Source organism: Typopeltis vanoorti, chromosome 26, assembly GCF_054136105.1.
Source record: "Typopeltis vanoorti isolate ZY-2024b chromosome 26, IOZ_Tvanoo_1.0, whole genome shotgun sequence".
NCBI lineage: Eukaryota > Metazoa > Arthropoda > Arachnida > Uropygi > Thelyphonidae > Typopeltis > Typopeltis vanoorti.
The window spans coordinates 3,071,289-3,094,184 of record NC_143574.1 but is presented as its reverse complement, the minus strand read 5'-3'; the positions used below and the strand labels follow the sequence as shown (position 1 = coordinate 3,094,184).

The following is a 22,896-nucleotide window of genomic DNA, read 5'->3' as shown; positions in this document are numbered from 1 at the left end:
AGAATCTCGTGGATAGATAATATTAGAAAATTGACTAATTCTTTGTTCTCCACCTTTTTAAGGAGATCCCAAGACAGAAACACCTGGAGGGACTATAATTAGGACTGTCACCTTTACAGTGCTCCACAGTCTACATAGGCTATGGATGAAGAAGAAGTAAGACAATATCCAGTAAAAGTACAGAGATAACTAGTTTATTTAGAGACATGATTAAGTTCATCTTAATTGCATAAGATTGCATAAGAAGAGAAGGAATTAATAGACAGACAAACAGTAATATATTAATACCATGACATCAAATTTGGAATTATATAGGATTCTGATGATTAAATTATGTATGAACAAGAGTTCATTGTTGTCCATGTGTTGAGGCTTAAGTGCTGCAAAGACATGTTGGAGACTTAATGGAATGTATACAGCACCGGAAAGGATTAATACTGATTTTAATACTTCCAATATTTCGTTTCAGTCATGGAAACATCTTCAGGGATTACAAAAAATTGAATGTAGCATACACTCGAATACAACACAATACTAAGCTAACCACATGGGTGACTCTAAAGTCCTATCTAGATGGTGGTTGCGTCGTGTTTCGTCCATCCTACACATCCTGGCTTCTTATCCGCCATCTTGTTGGAACATTGTTCTTAATTAAATTAATTAATTGTAAGTTGATTACTAATCAAATATAGAGAAATTTATATTTATACTGTGCCACCCTATATGTCATTGATTAGCCTATGCAAAGTAGTAGAATCAATCTTCAACTAATTTAGCAATCTCATTATTCATACAGGCCGAGTTTTAAATTTAACACTTAAGGCTTCCGCAAGGTCTGATTTCTTTATGAATGGTGCAATGAAAGAGAATCAGGCATACACAATATTGAAATCAATAAAACAAAACATTTAATGCAGGGTTATATGACAAGTACATAAACTTAACTCTGAAAACAAGATAATGCAAACAACTTAATTCAACTGGTAATAACATTCACATAGATTTAGACATTCAGTCATTAAATCTATAGTTTTCGTAATAATGAAATTGTTCACACAGTTCAATATTACAGAATCTCTCAGTATATTTTTACATTTGTACTCCTTGATATATCACTTAGTCAGCAAACACATAATTTCTGTCATGAGGCAGTTATCACTTCAGGGGAAATACTTTCAAGCTTCTAACTTCAGCTAATCTCAGCAAAATGCCACAGTTAACATTGGGATATAACAGACGGAGCTAACACTTATATCTTCACTTATTATCACTCAGTTAGCAAACTCTTAATTCATTAATGGCAGTAGTTATTACTTCAAGGAGAAATATTTTCAAGCTTCAACTTTGGCTAATCTCAGCAAAACGCCACAGTTAATGTAGGGATACAACAGGAGGAGTCAACTCTTACATCTTCACTCAGAAATACAATAAAATAGGATTGTTCTTACTGGGTTAAATCCTTTGCACACCAGATTCACAGTAGGCACACTTTAAAACTATATTCACTTATCACTCTGAAGCAACACTATTCAAAAGAAATCTTCTCAATGATAACTGAATTATTAATCATCGCGACAAATCTTGATGCACTTGCAATAAGGCAGAATACTTATTCCATGTTTACTTCTATATAACAAATTCAGCTTTGCACAATCCTTCTTTCTAGAACTCAGTGGAATTATTCTGAATTGCCTATTAATCTCCCGGTCCTTTATTAATCCTATTACAGCACTATAATTTCTATTACTGCAGCCCCTTATTTTATTCCGTGCTGCCATGAGTGCTCCCTCCTTCCCTCTTCTCCATACTGCCGTGAATGCTCCCCCCCCTTCTCTCTTCTTCGTGCTGTCATGAGTGGTTCTGCCCTAGTGCTCCTTGTTTACTTTCGCTTTCTGCTTATATACCTCCACTCTTCTTCTTCCCGCCAAAACTTGTTCTCACACTTCAGTTCATATTAATTCTTTATCCTGCCGAATACCAAGCTCACGTTCTAAGCTCGCGCTATCTAATTTTAACTCCGTCTCCATGACAACAGCCAAAACAAAACATAAACAGAGGCATTACATAAGATTATACCTTTACATACAGTAATGAAAAATAAAAAAATATTAGTTACATAAGATCACGCCATCATTTAGTAATAAACAAAATACAGGGCAATTATATGAGTAATACAGTTTAAGCAAGAGATAAACAATATTTACAAGTCTTGCTTATGATATGGAAGATCATGTTGGATTCTGAAAGAAATATCAATAACTTTAATTTCTCTTCATTCAGAATCCAACACCTATCTAGGTGGTGCACCCTCTATGGGCAATTATTCTGATGATTAATGTTTCTCAAATTTTCGGAAGTTTAATGCAATTGCATTTATTTAGATTTGGTTGATTTCTGAGTACTGCTGCAGATTCTAAAAATAGTCTTTCTTTTTTGGAATTTACTGTGGTGGAGCATGGTGATTTTTTCCAGATCTTGTGGGTTGTATCCAAAACATGGTCTCTCAGACCAGACTGACAATAGTCGTGGTTGGAGATGTTTGATTCGTGTTCTTCTAAGCAGATGTTGCTGATCTACTTGTCTGTCCAAAGTACGGCAGCTTGCAGGAGGAGGGGTACTTTATGTTGTATGCATGTGGAGGTTGTATGTTTTTAAGTTCTTGGCTACATTTTCTGATGTGCCACAGATATAGGGTATAGTGATGGCATTTCTGAACTCCTTCTGATGATATGTGGGGGGGGACTGATTTTTTGTTGGTGGTCCAGAATGTAATTGTTATGCACAGTGGCATGCTCTTATTTGCATGCTTGGTTGGCCATAGCTAGGAAACATTCAGATAAATTAATGCTAGGATTACATCTCATAAACTTGAATGTAAATCCCAGCATTAATTTATCTGAATGGTTCCTAGCTATAGCCAGCCATAGAAACAAAAATATCTGCAACAATGAATGCATGTTCACACATAATTTCAATTATCAGAATCCTGCATAATTCCATATCTGATGTCACCATGCTAATCTTTTACTGTTTGTTTGTCTTAATTCCTTCTCTTACACCTCGGGAAGTCTTATGCAATTAAGGTGAACTAGTCATGTCTCTGGATAAACTAGTTACTTCTGTACTCTGTTTTATAAAGTGTCATATACATTGAGAGAGGTATTAAAGAGGAATTGATTTCCCAGTTGTCCACTCAGTACACCTAAGGAGAATACTTAGCCCAAAAAAAAATAAATAAATCTTCCACCTTCCAGTCTCCTCAAGTAGTTAACCTGTTACAGCTTAATTTTCTGCCCTTATGATAAACATGGTCAGATCACTGAAATCCATGCAGAAAGAAGAGCATGTAAGTCTAAAAGGAAATACTACATAATTATTCTCTCCACAAATATGTCATTTTATAGCATAAATAGTTCATATCAACACTTATAAAAGAGATCCTCCTTGAGAATTCCGAAACCATACTAATAGGTATATTCCAGACAATATCTGAATTCATGATAGAAATAAGACTTGCTGTTAGATGTCTTTACCCACTTATTACCTCATACTCACAAAAATTCATAATACATTTCATTCAAGCTAGTTGCCAAAATAATTAACTTATAGGTTGTCTAAACATTAGAAAAATCATTAACATACTGAACATTTTATATTCTGGTAAGCGACATTCATCCTGAAAAGGTGAAATTGTAGCAAGTTTTATTGTTATCACTCTTCTTATGAATGTCCAAGCAAAGGAAGTATTAACACTATTACAAAAACTCTTCAAGAAAATAGTCACCCCTAAATCATTGCATAGATTCAGGTTATTTCATTTACATAGTTACTATCTATAAATAGAATTCTGGTCTCGTAATGGACTTTTCTTTTTCTTGTACTCCATATTTATATGAGAAATTCTGAAGAAAGAGCCTAAGTTATGGTGAAAACAGTCCATGATTTTTCAATCATGAAGGAATTAACCAGATAACTCAATTTCTTGCTCCTAACTTCTGGAATGATGATTATGATAAATATTACTATGTTCTGGTTGGCTTGTGGAAGATGAAAATTTCATTCACAAGCCCACCAGAAAAGTGACCTGGTAAATAAAAGGATATTTATATATATCCCTCTCTCCTGTACATCAGCTCTATTAGCAAAAAATACAATCAGAATCACTTTCACACCTTTAACAAATTGCTCTCCTTGCTTTAATCAGTGAAGCCAAAACATGACTTGTGTTTATTACCTTAAATTGTATAGCCTCGCTTAGGTATTAGCATTTCAGCTTATATTTAGCATTATGAGCACATAAAGAGCAACATAAGATGTTTATTAAGCTATTGATATTTTGATGGGTTTTTAAACCAGAATCTTCTAAGCACAGACAGTTTGTCACAGTATACAAACATTGACACTAAAGTCCTCTTTTGATGCCCTCAAATGATTGATTTTAAAAAAAATTCAGTTTTTTTGTCTGTTATAGTTTGAATTATTTCAAATTATAGCAGACATTTATTATAACCAACATTAACGCTGCTTGATTGTTGGTGCCTGTATACTGCGACAAGTTGTTTGTGCTATTGAAGATGCAAGTTTAAAATCCTGCAAAATAATTATTAGTAATTTAATAAATATCTTGATTATTTTTGCTCTAATGGTTTGTGTAGATACTAGTAAACATAAGATGAATGCTGTTTATAATGTAATTGCAATATCCTAATAATACATAGAAACAAAATCCATAGAACAGCATATAGGACACACATGAAATGTGTGTTCTATATGCTGTCATGGAAGCTGTTGGAAGGATCCAGTACCTCATCTTTATCAAGATGTGTCATCTTCAGCAGACTCAAACGATGATAAGTGTATAGTACACAAAGTTAGGTAGAACACTTCGGGGCTCTTACACCTCTGCTATTATGAAGCAGAAAGAAGGATATTGGAATTCACAGAAGAGAGTCCACAGAATGAAAATGAAGTTTAACACTATAGATCTAAAATTAAACAGATTACTGGAATGAGAAGTGAGTTTGATAATAAGATCCATACCATAGAAAAACTATGCCAAAATCTGAAGTAAATATTGATTTTCATCATGACCTCTTCACACCTTGTTGCCTCCACACTGAAATCAGTCACATCATGACTTTAGCCAACAACTTCCATCCACACACATAGAATCAACAAAAACCCTATATTCTGCTCCCAGACTTAACCCTTCACCAAAACCAAGAATATAAAAAATCCAATGTCATCATTATATCTGGTGTACAGCAAAAAAAATGTTCTTGCAAATTGAAATATTTTAGTCAGACTGGAAGAATAGTGAATATTCAAACAGATGATTAGATTCATTGGAGAAAACCACTATTATACAGATGTAAATTTAAATCTGAGTTGTTAGTTTTTTAAATCTGCCAAATCTCTACAGTATTATTCTAAACCTGAATATATTCCGCTGCCTTACTCTACCAAAAATCTGGGAGACTCATCACAAAACCATCAGCAGAATGATAAAGATCTCCCACCAGTGCCCCACACAGGGTTGCCATTTAGGACTGAACTTGGTCTGTATTCTGTGTCTGCCTTCCCTGTGGTTGTGCACACATTTCACTTGCTTTTGTCTTCATCTTGGTAACACTGATTATATAAACATGGTATTTCTGTAATAATTGTTGTGGATAGTTAGATGCCGATTATTACTTGCGGTTTAGTTTAATGATGACCTAAACAGAGATGGAGAGAGAATAACCAGTTTTATTTAATTATTAAGCCAATATTTTGCCTAGATCAAGGCATCTTCATAAAGATGATAATATGCACATGCATGCAGGCACACAATAAAGAATTAGGTGTAGACTGATTACTAAAGAGCATAATCCTACAATCCTATCACCCATCTTCTATGGTTGCAATATCCTGATTATTATTATGCTGTTAGCCTAATAATTAAGATCTTCCATGCTCATAGATGATACCATTATGATTCAGGAGTGTCATTTAATATTCAATCTGTTATTTATCTTTGTGTGCCTGTGAAGATACCTTGAGTGACCAAGATGAAATATTGGCTTAATAATTAAAGTAAATTATTATTCCTATACCTGTTTTGTTTAATAACTCCACCTCTTTTCCATTACCTCATCAGCAGTATTTATTTTGTTACATCAGTTTTTGAATGACTACCAAGATCTCCAGATCATGTACTATTCACCTTCTCTATTGCTAAATCCTATCAATTGTGTTTTTTTTTTTCAAAAATGCCTTCCATCTCTAAAATGCTTAAAAAATAAAAATTAATATTCTAACTTTTTTTTAAATAATTTTTCTGTGATCCTATATCAATAACATTATTAAGGCATTAAAGCCTGTATAATATTAACCAGCCACGACGTCTATAGACGTTGAGCAAAATCTGGATACGAAGCTCTAAAACCCATTGAATAACATGGATAAGAAGTGCAATTTGGCATCACTATTTCATCCACATTGGCCGGTAGGGAGGTTAATAGAACAATAGTATCACTTTGAGCATGTTTGCTGTAAGTTTCTTACAAATGTTTAATGTTTCAGGCAATTTTTCTCATCTTAAATGTCAATTTATACAACTTATTCCTAATTTGAAAAATTGACTTGAATTCATTTGAGTTATTGCAATTTAAAAGAATGAGGTTTAAGCAAACTAACAGCCAAACACTTATATTTCAAAATAAAAATGATTTGTTAATTTAAATTTTTAGGTATATAAAAAATTCTGAAGAAGAATCATCTGATCAGGATTCTGCTGATATGAGTATGAGTAGGAGTTCGACAGGTAATTTAATTATTAAATATAAAAATATGTCTATGCAATCACTTTTTTTTATCTTAGTACTAGTATTTATACATGTAATCAATGAACAAATAATGAAGATATAGTTTATTTTGTAATGAATAGTTCATTTAAGGATTCTTTATCTAGTTTCCGTACCATGCTGATCAAATCTCTAGACACTTGTGCAATATGATGTACTGGATGTAGTCTTAATGTTCACCATTTCCTTCCCCTATGGAATGGCCAGTTTGACTAGAATGAGAAAAGTTGTTAAACGGAATTTGAAGATGGGCAATGGAATTTTCTTGGAATTCTTAAAATTTGCTTCTAAATAATTGTTTGTGGAATTCAACTTTTCTTCCAGTTGACTATGTTTAGGACTGTATCCATTTTGCTGTATTGAAAATTTGATAGTATTGTTCTTGCTGTGTAATGCTGAGTCCATGGAACAAATTGTATGAATTCTTCTTAGTAATGCTTTTTACCTTTCCATATTTTTTGTGAAGGATATACTGTACTGAATTCTGCTCTGGAAGCTTTCTCTGTATGTGAAAGCTCTCACCAATAATGCAAGAATGTCATAATTATTTGGGTAAGAATAATGCATAAGAAGGATAACATCTTTCTTCCCACCTTCCCCATGGTAATTATCCAAGGATGATTGTTTGAAAAAAGAAATTGGCTAATTATTCTTATTCAGAATGAAACTGGGTGGCAAAAATATCATTAATGTAGCAAACTCAGAGAAAAGAGGAACAGCTTATTTGTGCCCTAGATGTGGTCCAATGTTGTGCCAACCTGAATTGGAACAGTTTACTAGCCATACCAAATATTTGAAAAATTCTTATTGTAATCTGCACAAGTTATTTTAGATTTGTCTCTCCATAATTTGTATGTATTATTTATGTACATACAAATCCTTGAAAATTATTTCTGTGAAATAATTTTCAAGGATTCCAGTAGATTTGACATGCACCATGTCTGTTATGCAGTGCTTGCCATGAAATATTAGCCATTTTTTGTAAAAGCCATACTTTTTTTTTCAGATTTAGCTGCTATCAGCAACACAGAGGATGGAAGAATTATTCATTTCAAAATATTTATTAATTTCAGTATTTGTTCACTGTGATTTATGCATGTACTAGTACTTTGTCAGAATATATCTCTAAAATTTGGATATCTTTTTTATGTTAAAAATAATTTTAAAAGTATTTAAAAAATATAATCATTTCCCATTAAACATTATTCTTGCTACTGCATATAAGAAATAAATTTTAGAATGAAAACTGCATACACCATAGCTTTTGCATAGCATATTTCTTATGTTAGTCTTTGTTTTACAGATTGCAGTATGCATTGCACTTGAATTGCATGTAAAATAAATTGAATTATTTCTACTAGTTAAAAACACATTTTTCCTCCCTTCCTCTTCTCATTTAGATGGTGATGGAATGATCAGTCCAAGTTCACCACATTCAGTAGGTTCTGGTAAAAAGTCATCTAGGTAAGAAAAGGGGAAAAGTGATACTCCTCCAGTATCACTTTTAGTGTATGAAATGGAATTCATTGTAATAAGGAATAATAACTTTACTCAACAGTTAAATGCTAAATTGTATTGTATTAAAAAAAGCAAGTTTTTTTCTTTTTTATTTATCTAGTATTATTATTTGTCTTGCTGCAATTGATAGCTTAAATTAATGGTCTAGTAGGTAATTAATAAGTAGTTTTCCCTAAATATGCCAATAAATATCGTTAAATATTGAACTTGTTTCAAAATTCATATCAGAAAAAACATGCTGAAAATGGCCTCATTCTTTAAGTTAAAAACTAAGTTTCTTGGAAATAATTATGCTTAATAAATGAAATCATAGCAACCCTTCAGTTTTGTGATATAACTGAGTTGACGTAGATTCTGTATCCTAATTTAAAGACAACATTTTTCATTATTCATTCACCAGTAAATTTGGCAGCATAATATACACGCACTTCCCCAGTTCTCCAATTAAATTTGTATGAGAAGGCAGTTGTTGGCAGAGCCTGGAAACATTATGCTAAGTTGGTACTGATATATAATAGTGCAGGGAGTACATTCTTATCACTTTTCAGATACCCTAAGATCAGTGGAAGTGGAACAAAAGTTTGAATGGCACAGCATACTTAAGCATTATTGCTGAATTGAAAAATGTGACACAGGTTGTTCAGAAATAATTCCATAAACATGAGGTTAACTTTATCATTCAATTTTGACCTGCTCATTCACTCAGTGATTACTGGATTTTGAATAAAAGTATCTGTGGGATGAGGTTATCTCAATCTATCCTTGATGGATCTGTCACTTCTTTATATTCCTTGGTGAATAAGGACTATTTTAAGGATAAAAGAGGTGTTACTCACTATGTTGTTGTAATAAATTGTCCATTCAGTGTAATTTAGAAAAAAAACAGACTCATATCTAATTTTCTGACAAATATCAAGCATGTTTCGTGTTTTTTAATATCATTAGTGTATTTGTTTTGGTTGCTGCTGCACAACAAAGTAGCATCTATAACATTTTGTATAGGTTAATTATAGCTTGTGCATGCCAAAAATTAAATACAACCTATGCTTCAGAGAGGATTTGGTTTAGTTTAATGCAATTAAGGTCATGAGGCCAATATAAATAACTCTCTCTATAGCAGGATTTGCTGTAGAGAGAGAGAGAGAGAGATGCAGGGAATTCACTGACTGTAACAGACTACCAGAAACTATCAGGGCCACATTCTTAGTGCTGTACTAAAGGAAATTCACTATAGTAAACTTCCACTATAATCACCAACTCTGTGGTCCGTACAAGTTTTCTGTAGTGAGAGTTTACTGTATTATGACTCAATGCATATGTTCTGTGGCTGTTTGTTTGCAGGATGAAAAAGTCAGGTATATAGGAGGGAAATATTTAACCCCTATATGAGATTGGCTTACTCACCTTCATTAAAAGCCCTTGTAAACGTTCCTAACCGAATAATCAGTGTCAAATTATCCATGTGAGTTACAGAGAGAGAGAGTAATTAAAGAAAAAGCCCTATCTTTCATAAGTTTTTGTGTGTGACTCCAAGCATCTGGTGATATTTAAAGAGTTGATAATTCATTGCTTTGTATCCCTAACTGCTTGTTTTTAGTTGAGAGAAATTAAATTTTGTAAAATCATCTTTTGTTGTATCTTCTCCCTCCACTCTGCCTGGATCTGATGACCATATCCATTCTGATATGGTCCTTTGTATTGCACTACCGCTTGACTAATTGTGACTCTGTGTTAGAATGAATGATTCTCCATTGGTCTCTTTTATATTTATAGCCATCTCATGCAGATGACTGCTATTGGTTGTGGGAAATTTCCAGTTGTTGAACCATTCAGTTTCACATTTTTTGAGATCAACTGACAAAACTGACCAGCTGTCATACTGCACTCAAAATTGCTTAGGTTGCATTGTTATTTATTATTTATTGAATTACACATGCACATTGGTATTTGTTTACTTGCTTTATTGTGTTCTAGGTTGGACATGTAGTCTAGATTGGGCATTATGAAGTTGTACTTAATAAACTGGTCATTTAATGTAATTTCGTTAGCATTCAAAGTTGCATTTTGAGTGATAACCCTCAACAGCATATATATATATATATGTGTCATCCCAAAAATTTCTTTGAGTAAATAAAATCTTCATGATATAGGACAGGACAGCTCTTCTTTACTAGAAAAATCTCAAGTTTAGTTTCTTCCATACCTTTTCAAGTAAAGCTTTGAATCCCTTGCAGATATAACAGGAATTTTCTCTAGGGTTCTGTGAAGTTTTTTATACATATCTGTTGATATATAGTTAGCAGGCTTAGTACTCTGATGCCTTAATTGCATCAGTATAGCTCATTACTGCAAATACTTGATCACATAATGCTAAAACCATTTATTAAGAGTTACTTTTTAGAGAACAAGACAGAACACAAGTTGCTACCAATAAACTTCTCTAACTGCATATGTCATTCAGTTACAGTGTTATGCATGATAAAAAAAGAAAACCATTAAAGCTTTTTTTTTTATGTCATGCCTGCTTGCATACAATGCAAGCTAATATTTATAAGTTGCATGCAGGATTGCTTCTAATTCATTAATTTTCAAAATGCAACCTGATTTGAATGAAATCTTGCCTGTTTTAATTTTTGTGTTTTATCTCATAATCAGATTAAAATGAGAAGCTAGAATAAATGAACTAATATATTTTGCATATATAATGTGTATGAAAATAATAAATTTCATTAACAATTTAATTAAATTAGAAAGTAGTTCATAACCCAAAATTTACATTTGTCTTGCATCTGTATTTGGTGCTGCCATTACTAAAATGTTCTTGATTTAGGAGTTCAAAATCAAAGTCTGCTCTTCCTTCTTCATCATCCTCCTCATCGGGGTCACCAAAGAAGGGATGTTGGTTAACCCTTGGTGTTAATGTGTTTGTTAACAATGAACTTGGTGAGTTCTAATAATAAAATGTTCCTTAATATAATTTCCTCAGTTGTAGTATAAAATAATGAATTGGTATTTGCTAAAGTTGCAAAGGTCTTGCACATTTTCATATGTCAGTTACCATCAAATGTAGAACTAGTTCTGTTGGCAATGGCATTGAGCTTGAACTATATTAAAGTGACACTACTATTATGCTTAGGTTTTTCAGTAAGGATATTAGCTGCATAGAGTTATCATAGGTGCATCAAGAGTTATGGGTTTAACATCAATTTTGTATTGTATTATATTGTATCTTCAAGTCAAAGTTGAACAATTTGGGTAAGAGAAGTTTTTTGAGTTGCTGTGTTCTCTTTAAACTTGGAATAATCAAAACTAAATAGTAATTAGGATACATTTCATATTTTGAATTAAAAATGTACCACATTTCATAATAAACTCAACAGCATAAGTTATATTCATTGGAGGATGGGGAAACAATTCTCTTTGATTATATGCTGCATCTAATTATTGAAGTTGAAATTATAAGTTTTGAAATGCAGTTATGCATGCTTATTTGGTATCCAAGATATCCTCTGACCAGGGCATAGTTTTTGTTTTCAAAGTAATATTTTATGCTTACTATACATTATTTGCAATGCTTCACTCGCTTCTCAAACACATGCAAATTGACTGTTGGGAGTCATCTTGTCTAGAGTAGCAGCAGTATTTTGCTTCATTTCTATGTTGGAGCTGTGAAGTAACACCCACATGTAAGTGTGAAAAATGCTCAGAAATCACACAGGGTGAATCCATAATTATTGGGGATAGGGATTCTGTACATATTCCACTAATAGCCACCATTGCCATTAAAAGACAGTATCAAGCAGAGTGCTATAGGCAGACATCAAAATGGGGAATTGGACAGTGAGACTAACATGTGTCTATAGCCACATGTTAGTCTCACTGAATTTTTCCACTATGGAAGAAGTGGAAAAATTCTTCAAGTCATTAAAGAAAGCAGCTGACAGAAAGAAAAAATTGGTCCTTGTTGGTGATCTTAACAGCAGAGTAGGAAATTAAATATGAGACACAGAAATATTTTGAGAAAATTTGGAGAAAAGCAAAGTTAATGCTAATGGTAAGTACCTGCTGGATTTCTATTCAGGACATGGACTATTCATTACTAATAATATATTCCACCATAAAGATGCACACAAATTCTCATGTAGAATAAACACAAGAAATAGTCTGTTTGACCGTAATGATATTGCTATCAGCAATATCATTATGGTTGTTCAGGACACAAGATTATACAGAGAACTTGAAACAGGAAGTGATCACCATTTAGTTTCAAGTAGGATAAAATTGAATATCATATTGATGGAACAGAGTATTAGAAGAAAGAGGAGTGAGAGTTAGCAGAAGAAAAACTGAATATCTGGTGTGTGGTCAAAATGTCGACACTGAGGAAGATATAGTGCTAAATGGAGAAGTCATCAAGAAAGTAGATAAATTCAAATATCTGGGTTGAGTAGTGGATAGTAAAGGTGAAGTGGAAAGGAAAGAACAGAATTCAGGCAGAATCATATTTCTTGTGCCCCTGCCTATTTTCATGTTTTTGGATTTTCATGCCAAATTTATAAAGATCTAAATTGAATATCTCTAATTTTGATATGAGAGTTTTATATATTGCTCTTTGTAAATTGTCTTCCTTATTCGACATTATTACCTGATCTGCAAATAATAGCGTATTTATTTTGTTATTCTGGAAAATTTCTATACTTGGATTGTTTAAAGTCTTCCACTGTATTAATATTTCATTAATATAAATACTGAAAAGTGTTGGAGACAGTGGGCATCTGTCTTACTCCTTGGTTTATAGATTGTTTTTCAGACATTTTTCATTTATTTTTATTTCATTATCTTTGTACATATTCAATATTGCATGCAGTAAAATATTAGGTATATTTATTCTTCGTAATATATCAAACAGTATATATCTTTTACTTTGTCAAATGCTTTTTTGTAATCTGTAAACAAAAGTTGAGTTTCTAAATTAAATTCTCTTCTTTTTTTCTATAAGTATTTTTAAACAGAAAGCTGCATTCATTGTAGAGCATATTTTTTTAAATCCATTTTGACATTCTAATAATATTTTTTCACTATATATTTTTAATTTTCATTAAGTATTCTACCATATATTTTGTGGCATGTATTCAATAAACTAATATCTCTGTAATTAGCAGGTTTTGTTTTATCCCCTTTTTTAAATATAGGCATTACTATACTTGTATTCCGTTCTATTGGTATTTGTCCATTTGTATGTATTTGTGTAAAATTGTATAATTGCATAATATATTTGATAAAATGTATATATTCTATAAATAGTTTAAGAACCTTATTTATACTTATTTTACAAGTATGCCCATGCTAAGCAACATAAAGAGTTATATAATTTGTGTTTTTTGGTACTTGGAAATTACATAAATTTTACAGAATTTTAATTTGTAATATTTAGGAATTGTGAAGTACATTGGACCAGTGGATTTTGCTGATGGCATTTGGCTGGGGATTGAATTAAGAACTCCAAAAGGAAAAAATGATGGTAGTGTTCAGGGAAAGCGCTATTTTAGCTGTAAACCTAGTCATGGACTTTTGGTCAGACCTAACAGAGTTACAGTGAGGGGTATTAACGGTGCAAAATTAATTAATGAGAGCATATAGCCTATTATTAATTAATAAAGTGTAAATATTGAAATGTTAACTGTTAATTAAGTGGTGGTTAAGGTACAAAGTGACTAGAGTTGTGATCATGTATATAAACAGTGTAAAGGTATTGTAAATTTTTTGTTGTTGTTTTTAGTACTGTTTATATATGTAAGTTAATAATCTTTTAGGACACCAAAACTACAAATGGCTGACACTGTAAATATGTGGTTCATTGTGCATAAACAATTGATTATTGTATATTTTAAATAGTGTCATGAAATGTATTTGTCATATCGTACATTTTTTTTCTAGTGTTTTACATTCCCTCTGGATAATATCTATCAAGGTTGAATTGTTTATTGTAATCCTATTGAATCTTCTTCGTGAGCATTCACTGTTGCAGCATTTTTTGAACAGTATACTTATTGTGTTAATTATGAGCTTCATGACTAATACAAATGTTTTAATTTTCATAAATTACTGATAAATTTTAAAGATTAGTAACTTAGTGCCAAATTAAGATAAAATTTTGATTGATTATATCAATCAGGTTGAAAATTCATCCTTTTCTGTTATTCTTTGCCTATATCAGAAATGCCTTTTGGCTGGGGGGGGGGATACAAAAACATTTATTCTAAAAGAGAATATTAATCATCTTTCTAAATTCAATACTTGACAAATATACCATGCTTCCAGAAGTATTGAGACATAGAGAAATTCAGATTAAGCTACATAGTTTTAAAACTATATTTCCACCCTTAGTATTTGTTGCATTTCACCATATCTACAGCACACCATATTGTCACTAGCTTTGCACATGTTCTGTTCTAGAAAGAACCCATCTCTTATACAAAACACTTTTTAGTGCAGCCAGTGATGGCTATGTCCATTGAAAATTTCACCTGTCTCTCCAATTCATTCTACAGATGGAGGTCAAGATTAATGCTCTATGCCCATAAGCATTATAGTTGTCTTTGAACTAAGTCCTTACACATCTTTCCCACTGCCAAAACTCACTGAATATAGGGAAAAGGAAAATGTTCTGTTGAGCCAGCAGTGTATTATCTGCTATATCATTCTACAGTGCTCTGGTCATTGTACTATTATTAACCTGGAAACATCTCTCTAATGCTCCATCATTCTTGGTGTGTGTGTGTGTGTGTGTGTGTGTGTGTGTGTGTGTGTGTGTGTGTGTGTGTGTGTGTGTGTGTGTACGTACGTGCACACACTACTTAGAGATCTTCTATAGCTATTTTGTTTGACAATATATGCGACTACTTTTAAGCCTTATAAAATACATGGACAACCAGTTCTTGTTCATCATCATTAGTGTAGCCTTCTATAGTGGTCTTGGAAAAGCTGAGAGAGAGAGAGAGAGAGCCTCCAAAATCCATTGAGTCCCATAAACTTTGTATTTGCACATTGTGTCGCTGCTCAGATGTCTCTACCTCTGGAAATGTGGGAAGTAAATGCGTATACACACACATATTGACATATTCCATTATATATATATTTTATATTAGATACATTGATATGCTGTACTATAGAGACTGTTCCTTTCTTATTCTGTAAGAGGCTTGCCTAGTAGTTTTTTTCACAGATGTATGGGTGGGTGAGTTTATATTAAATTAAAATTAAGATTTAATATCAAAAAAAAATTTTTTGATATTAAATGTATCAAAAAAAAAGAGGAGCATATGATTTTCCCAGCCATGAAATAGGTATGGAGAGTATCATGAATTCATAAGGCAGTTGTAAGATTTCAAACATATATCATCATATATTCTTAATTGATAGGAACTAATAGGACCATGCTGAAGTTAGTTTATTGGTAGACAAATTTCATTGCTCAGTGTGAGACCAACACACTGCACAATGAAACTACTTGAAACCTGAATTGTCCTGATGAAGTTCTAGTTATTGCCTCTAGAGCAGGATTTCCAAATTTTCTAACTGTTAGTGCACACCCATGGTACTAATGTTTACAACCTTTGAATGAGATTCATATATATAAAAAAAAAGTTACTTGTAGTCTGAAAAATTTTTTAACATGCAGATTTCTGCACTATTCTAAATAACCTTGGTTCATATTTTTATGTGGTTTTCACTAGAACAAAATTTAGAAATTATCCTTAAATGGATTTTTGTAATGTCCAGACGTTTAAATATTAGTAATTGCAAAATAAATTTTGCATTTGCATAGTACATTCATATTATAGCACTGTATATAAAACAAGGGTAGCATAAGATTTTCGTGTAGGCCACATTTTACTGAAAGGGAAGTTGTTATGGGTGTATAGGGCTATACGAATTTACAAATAAAGCATTATTCTTAACATAAGTTATTGAAGAATGTTATTATAGATTATGATATGGAATAATGTGATAAATATCTGTTGCTTCTTGGACACATTATAGAAGTAGTCTTTTATAATCAGATATCTTAATGATGCTGCTTTCTTCTGAACTTTCACTTAACTTACAGAAAATTTTATTTGAAAGTTCAAAAGTAAATCAGCATTATTGATAAATTTTTTTTTTTTTCAAATGAGATAATGTGAACTGCACATTGTTAAAGAATCTAAAGTTAGATTGAATTGTGTTCAATTCAAACTTTATGTACAAAGGTTTTAATATACCTGCAAGATGGCAAATCACTGTCATTGGATTTTGATAATTTTAGAACATTCCATTATAATTTCATGTTGTTGTTGGGTTTTTTTTTTTTTTTTCATACAAAATATAATTCATCCTCCTGAAGGTTCCAATTTTTTTTTTTTATTTTTTTTATTTTTTTAATAATATGTGTAGAGCTTATTTTTGTGCTTTACAGTGTTGCATATACCATATTAATTACAGAAATATTAGTGTTTATACAATAGTTATAAGTAGAAGAACATTCTACACTGACATTAAAGTTGTTTATGCTTTCGCTTTGTATTTGTGAAAGCAATTTTTTTCTTCCCTATGCTGTTTTCTCATACTGTTGGAAGTTGAAAGAGGGTGTTGTGCATAGTATGGTACAGCATTGCTCTCTTTTCCATTATGCAACATGCTTATGAGTATAACTATATGATGATAAACATAAGTGAAACCACATGACCTAGTGGATAGTGCATTGGGGACCTCATTCAGGCAACCAATAAACCACCATGTAGAAGACAAGAAACATTATGCAGATTTTTTTTTTAACTGAAGTTTCTTCTGATTTTTATTCACCCCGTGCTTTTCCTTAGTAGACTTTCTTGAAGTGAGCTTGTAATATTTATTTTGTTCTTGTTTGTTGTGGTACACATTCTTCTCTAGATTTTTATTTTTTCTACATGTGAAAGCAATTTCACATTTAGAAAAAAGAAAGAAATTGAAAAAGTAATTGAAGTTTATTTTTTTATCTGAGATGTTTTGTTATTTTATGTATACAGGTTATATTAGGAATTGGAGTTTATTTTTTATAATGAATGTGGTGTCATATGTTGGTGTGTTTTTTGAAGTGGGGATACATTAAGTCAGCTCCCAAGGACTGTAGACCAGAGACATTTGGTTCTTGGTGCCTACTCAACCTCAGCTAATTTTGAGAATTTTGAGAAAGGACAGGAAAAAATAATAACTTTTTTCCTGTCCTTTTAAATGCAGAGGCCTCACTATTATGATGGAAAGTAAAAATTAATTATTAAATAAAACGTTTTAAAATACACTAAACAAACCATAACACAAGCAAAGTGGTTTCTTGTAAATTTATATTCTCATCCTTATTTATGATGTAATAGATATTTTACAGAAATTAAATGCAAAGTCATTCACTTTCAGCAACGCAAACAAAATCACCCAAAAACATGAAAAAACAAATACCAGAAATGTGGGCAACAAGAAGCCAACAGTACATTTCTAAATTAGGTGTTTTTGGTTCATTTGAGGTGATGGAAATAAGGGAAATGACTTTGAAAACGTTATGCGAAGTGAAAGGACACTACACAATGCACTTCAAATGAACCAAAACACCCAATCTCAAAATGTACTGATGTTTGGTTCTTGATGCCTCTGTTTCTAGTATTGTTTCGTGTTTTGGGGATTTGTTCGTTTCACTGAATGGCAGCAGCCCTTAGAGAGCTAACCTAAGCATTTTAAAGTCAGTGAAACAAACAATATCAAAAACATGAAAAAAAAACAGTACTAGGGCACCAAGAACCAAAAACTTTGCCTACATCCTTTGAGAGCTGATCATGTTCCCCAACTCAAAATAATATAATCACCCATCTTGCTGCCAGCTCAAAAACACACTCAACTGCACCTCAAAAAACACGCTGCTATACATACCTGTCCCTGCAAAACACCCTCAACATATCTTATTACTATGCATATGAAAATCTTGAATGTTGCTTGTCGTCTGCTTGCTTTTATAAGTGAATGTGGCGATTTTTCTGTTTTATCAGGTTTATTTTTGTCATATGCATTTTTCAGTGATGTTATATTTTTATTATTAGTTTGTGTGTGGGGCATGTTTTGCTGTTTTTACTTCATTTTGTTTCCCTTTTGAAATTCGGTATTTCAAAATACCAAATTTCAAAAGGGAAACAGTCTATCAGGGGAGCAGTCTATCATCGTATAGTTATACCAAAAATTGCACTCGGTTTTGTCTTGCCATAGTTTCCCTTTAACAAGTCAAATTGTTTTACCTGGTGTTGTGATTTGCGTCTTTCAAATGTTTATAGGTATTTAGTTTTGTTGGCATTTTGTGATTCTTTTTAATCAAGATATCTAAGATCCTTTCTGTATAGTACCGAACAGTGATGTGTAACATTCTTTAGGATACAAGCCAGATAAGTTTTTTAATATACCTGCAGGCCATATTTGTATGATATAAAATTAAATACCAGTGGATATTAAGTGGGGGGAGACAGGAAATAAGTAATTACTTTTTTCCTGCCTTTTAAATGCAGAGGCTTCACTATAATGATGGAAAGTAAAAATTAATCATTAAATAAAATGTTTTAAAATATACTAAACAAACCATAATACAAGCAAAGTGGTTTCTTGTAAATTTATATTCTCATCCTTATTTATGATATAATAGATATTTTACAGAAATTAAATGCAAAGTCATTCACTTTCGGCAACTGTCGTATGTAAAATATTTCTTTAAACTCCCAACTTGAAAACCATGTGACCTATTGTTAAATTCAATATTTGAAGATGTGAACTCCTCCACAAGTGAAAAGTAGCCAAATCTAATGTTGTGATTTAAAAGTATGTGAAAATGCAAAGCATTTAGTTTCCATACAGATCTTGAAGGAAAGGCAATTGAAGACTGTTTTCTTTATCCATAATTTAGAACTTAGTTTAAAATATTTGCAGTATCACACATCTTGCTAATACCATGCAACAGTTTATTTCCTTGTAAATGGATGTCTTCAAGTCATAAGTTGTTCATCCTCTCTCTCTCTCTCTCTCTCCTAGCTATTCATTTGCACTCCATAGTTATAAAAAAAAAATCTCATGGTGATGTAGATTTGAATATCTTCCAGAAACGAATATGAATGAAGAAAAACAGCTCATATTGTAGCTTATCTTCTATAAAACACTTTTCACTGGCCTGTTTTTAACCATATTTACATTTATTGTAAGTACATTTATAATACACATTGCACACATTTTTTCCTCTAATAAATATCAGAAATTATTCTAATTATATAGTGGAAACATTTAACAAGCATATCAATCAATAGGGAATCATCTTGCCTGTGTCACCTACCTACCTTTGAACAAATGCCACAGAAAAGTTTTGAGAATATCAAGTGGTTGCTCTTGATATTTCTAAAGTCTTTGTTCAAGTTGTCACTAAAGTGAGCTCCTACCATATGGTCTGACTTCTGCAACTGAGTTGCCAACTTTCTATTTGGACTCTCACGTCATGGCAAATAGATCCGTATCCTCAAACTTTGTAACTAATGGTAGTGTTTTGTTCTACAAGGCTCTATTATTTTATTTACTGATTTTCCTATCTTCTATATAACAGTAAAACTATCAGATTTAGAGTCAACCTCCAGTTGATTTTAAATCTCAAAAGTGCTCATACTGCACTTTTGCTGTCCTTACCAAGTCACCTTCCTAGCCTGTTCTTTGTACTCTTCGTTCAAATGATTGTCACAATTTTCTTTGTGCTGCCTTCACAAGGCTTTCATTTTTCAGATTTCTTGCTTAATCTTTCATCTATTTTATTCCTAACTTTAGTCTTTAACTTTCAAAATACACTCTCAGGCATTGCTGCTGTTACATAGCTCTTGAAAAACTTTGGAGATATACCAGTTAACTGGCAGCTATGCCAGTTAACTGGTATATCTCCGAAGTTTTTCATAATTACCAACCTTCCAGTTCCACATATATATCTTTTTTTTTTTTCTTTTTTTTTTCATGTAGTTCTCACATGACTGGCTGTGCCCCACCTCATGATCATTCTTGCAAATTGCAGGAGATTAGACATCTCATTCACAATCACATTCTCTGATGATATGATCAGATCTAAGATGATCAACCCCTTGTGTGCCCTCAGTTACATATTGCCTAAGATAGTTGTCCCTCAAGAACTCATTCATTTTTCCTTATTCCAATCAGTATTATCATATTAAAATCACTCATAATGAATATCCTTCTCTTGCTCATGGAGCCAATTTGCCTATACATTTCTTTATCGCTACTTTCCATATTTCCTAGACTATGGCAACATCCAGCTAAATATATCATCCTGTTAACCACTATTTCACACCATGCTGTCTCAAAAAACCACTGCCCAACATAGCAATTCTTATCTTGGTCTATAACCAGTCCTACTCATGCCACCCTCCTCCTTCTCTTCAACACCAACTTTTCCACACCTTCCTCTTCCCATTATTCACCTTTACAACTCCTTATCTCATATATACTATCTGATCAAAAATATCCAGATACCTCCTTCATAGTAGTGGATTTGGTTATGTATATTGCATCACAACTGCCAGCCTGGTTGTCCAAGTGGTTGGCATATCTGCTCTTCAACCAAAGGGCTGAGGATTTGAATTCCCACCTTGGGGATGTTTGTGATGTTCTTCATTCATTCATTCATACAAATATACAACATCTCCCAAGATGGACTCAGTCACCATGGGAGAAATATACCCAACTCTTCTCTCCCAATTTAGGGGAAGAGACCTTCCTTAGTGATAGAGATCAGAGGCTTACCTCATATATCACAACCATTGCACATACAGGTTATAAAAGGAAGAAAACAGTCTTGTAAAACATTAATTGTAAAATGAGCCATAATGAAGAGCTCTGTGACTTGTCATGGCACTGCCACTTTTGTAACAACTCAGTTCGAGAAATTTCTTGCAACTGCCCCAATCAACACTAAGTGACATTATTGTAAAGAAATGACACCTAAGAACAACAACACCACTACCACAATCATAACTTGTTTGGCCACAAAATCACTGAGTGGGACTGCTGAGTGCTGAAGTGCATTGCACAGTTGAAACACTCCCTACCGAGTGTTTCAACTGTGAAATGCTACCAAGTTCTGAAATGCCTCTGCAAGCAATGCCAGCACTACATCTGTTCATCAGGAACTGAAGAACACCGGTTTCCATGGCTGTACAGCCACACGCAATCAGCAAAGGCACTGCTAAGCATCAGGTGGAGTGGCATAAATCGCATGCTGTCAGACTCTGAAGCAGTGGCAATCTAAAGGATGAGTCTGGATTTGGCAGATGCTGGGAGAATGCTACCTGTCTTGAATGTGCCAACTGTGTTGTTTGTTGGAGAAGAGACACATCATGATCTAGAGCTGATTTTCACGGTTTGGGTAGGGGCCCCAGGTTCTAGTGAGAGAAAATCTCACTAGAACCTCTGGCAACAGTTTGGTGAAGGCCCTTTCCTGTAGCAAGCATCCCTAGCCTCCAAGGCCATTGCATTCCTATATTGGCCTTCCCCATACATACATTCATTATTGATTTTAAAATATACTCGCATTACATTGTGTCTCTCCCTGTACGTGTTACCTTGTCCATTTTTCATTCCTATTCTCATTTTTCACACTGCTCTCCTCTCTATTCAAAAATACTTCTATTCTCACCTATTCCACTCTCCTCTTCTTTCAATCAGGGGTCCATGAAATGCACAGGGGGTTCAGAGTTCCTCTGATTCCTTGTGCACTTTATTCATAACACTTCTTTCTAGTATCAGTCTTTCCAGTTGATTTACACCAAACCTATTCAAATGTAGTCTATTTTATACAATAACATTTGCCACTTAATGCATTCCACACATCAACAAACTGCACCCTTTTCTCCTCCTACTATTCATGATTTTTTTCTTTTTCATCTTGACTCATCATTGTCATACCTGGGCAGCACACTAACTACCTTTCCTACCACACTGTTGTCTTTCACTCTCCTTAATAGTCTCCTGATATCCATTCCTCACATTCTTCCTCTGCACTTCTCCAAACAATATTCAGTTTTCTGTTTATTGGGAACCTTCCTTTATTGGCTGATGCATTCATCTCTCCTCACACCATCATATATCACACAACACAGATATCAAAATACTTAAACACCAGTGTCACTCCATCTGTTTTACTGATTCTCTTCTGCTGAAAGAATTAAATAAAATAAAAGTTGCTATGACTGCTAATGACATAACTATGCTGCCATCCAGAAAATCATTGATAAATATCATTCCTTAACCAGGCTGCAATCAAATGTTAAGAGTTTGCCATACCCTATCTTAATAGAACATTAAAACAAATGGCACAGGTTCTTCAAATCTGTACACCACCTTCAAACCATTTTGGAAGCTGTTATCTTTTCAACCCTCCATGTTTATCAAGAACCTTGTACCTGTTGATTGTTATATCGAATAGACAGGCCATTCTACA

General features: G+C 32.9%; 1 protein-coding gene across 1 annotated transcript in view; it reads left to right on the top strand.

Annotated features, from left to right (window-relative positions):
- Positions 1-14,255, top strand: part of LOC150092272 (CAP-Gly domain-containing linker protein 4-like) — a 136,822-nt gene extending 122,567 nt beyond the window's left edge. The window contains exons 10-13 of the mRNA XM_090415076.1: positions 6,732-6,805; positions 8,246-8,309; positions 11,194-11,306; positions 13,798-14,255. Coding sequence (XP_090271202.1) covers positions 6,732-6,805; positions 8,246-8,309; positions 11,194-11,306; positions 13,798-14,003 — 457 coding nt within the window. The 3' untranslated portion in view covers positions 14,004-14,255. The remainder of the gene's footprint in view (positions 1-6,731; positions 6,806-8,245; positions 8,310-11,193; positions 11,307-13,797) is intronic.
- Positions 14,256-22,896: the final 8,641 nt, after the last annotated feature.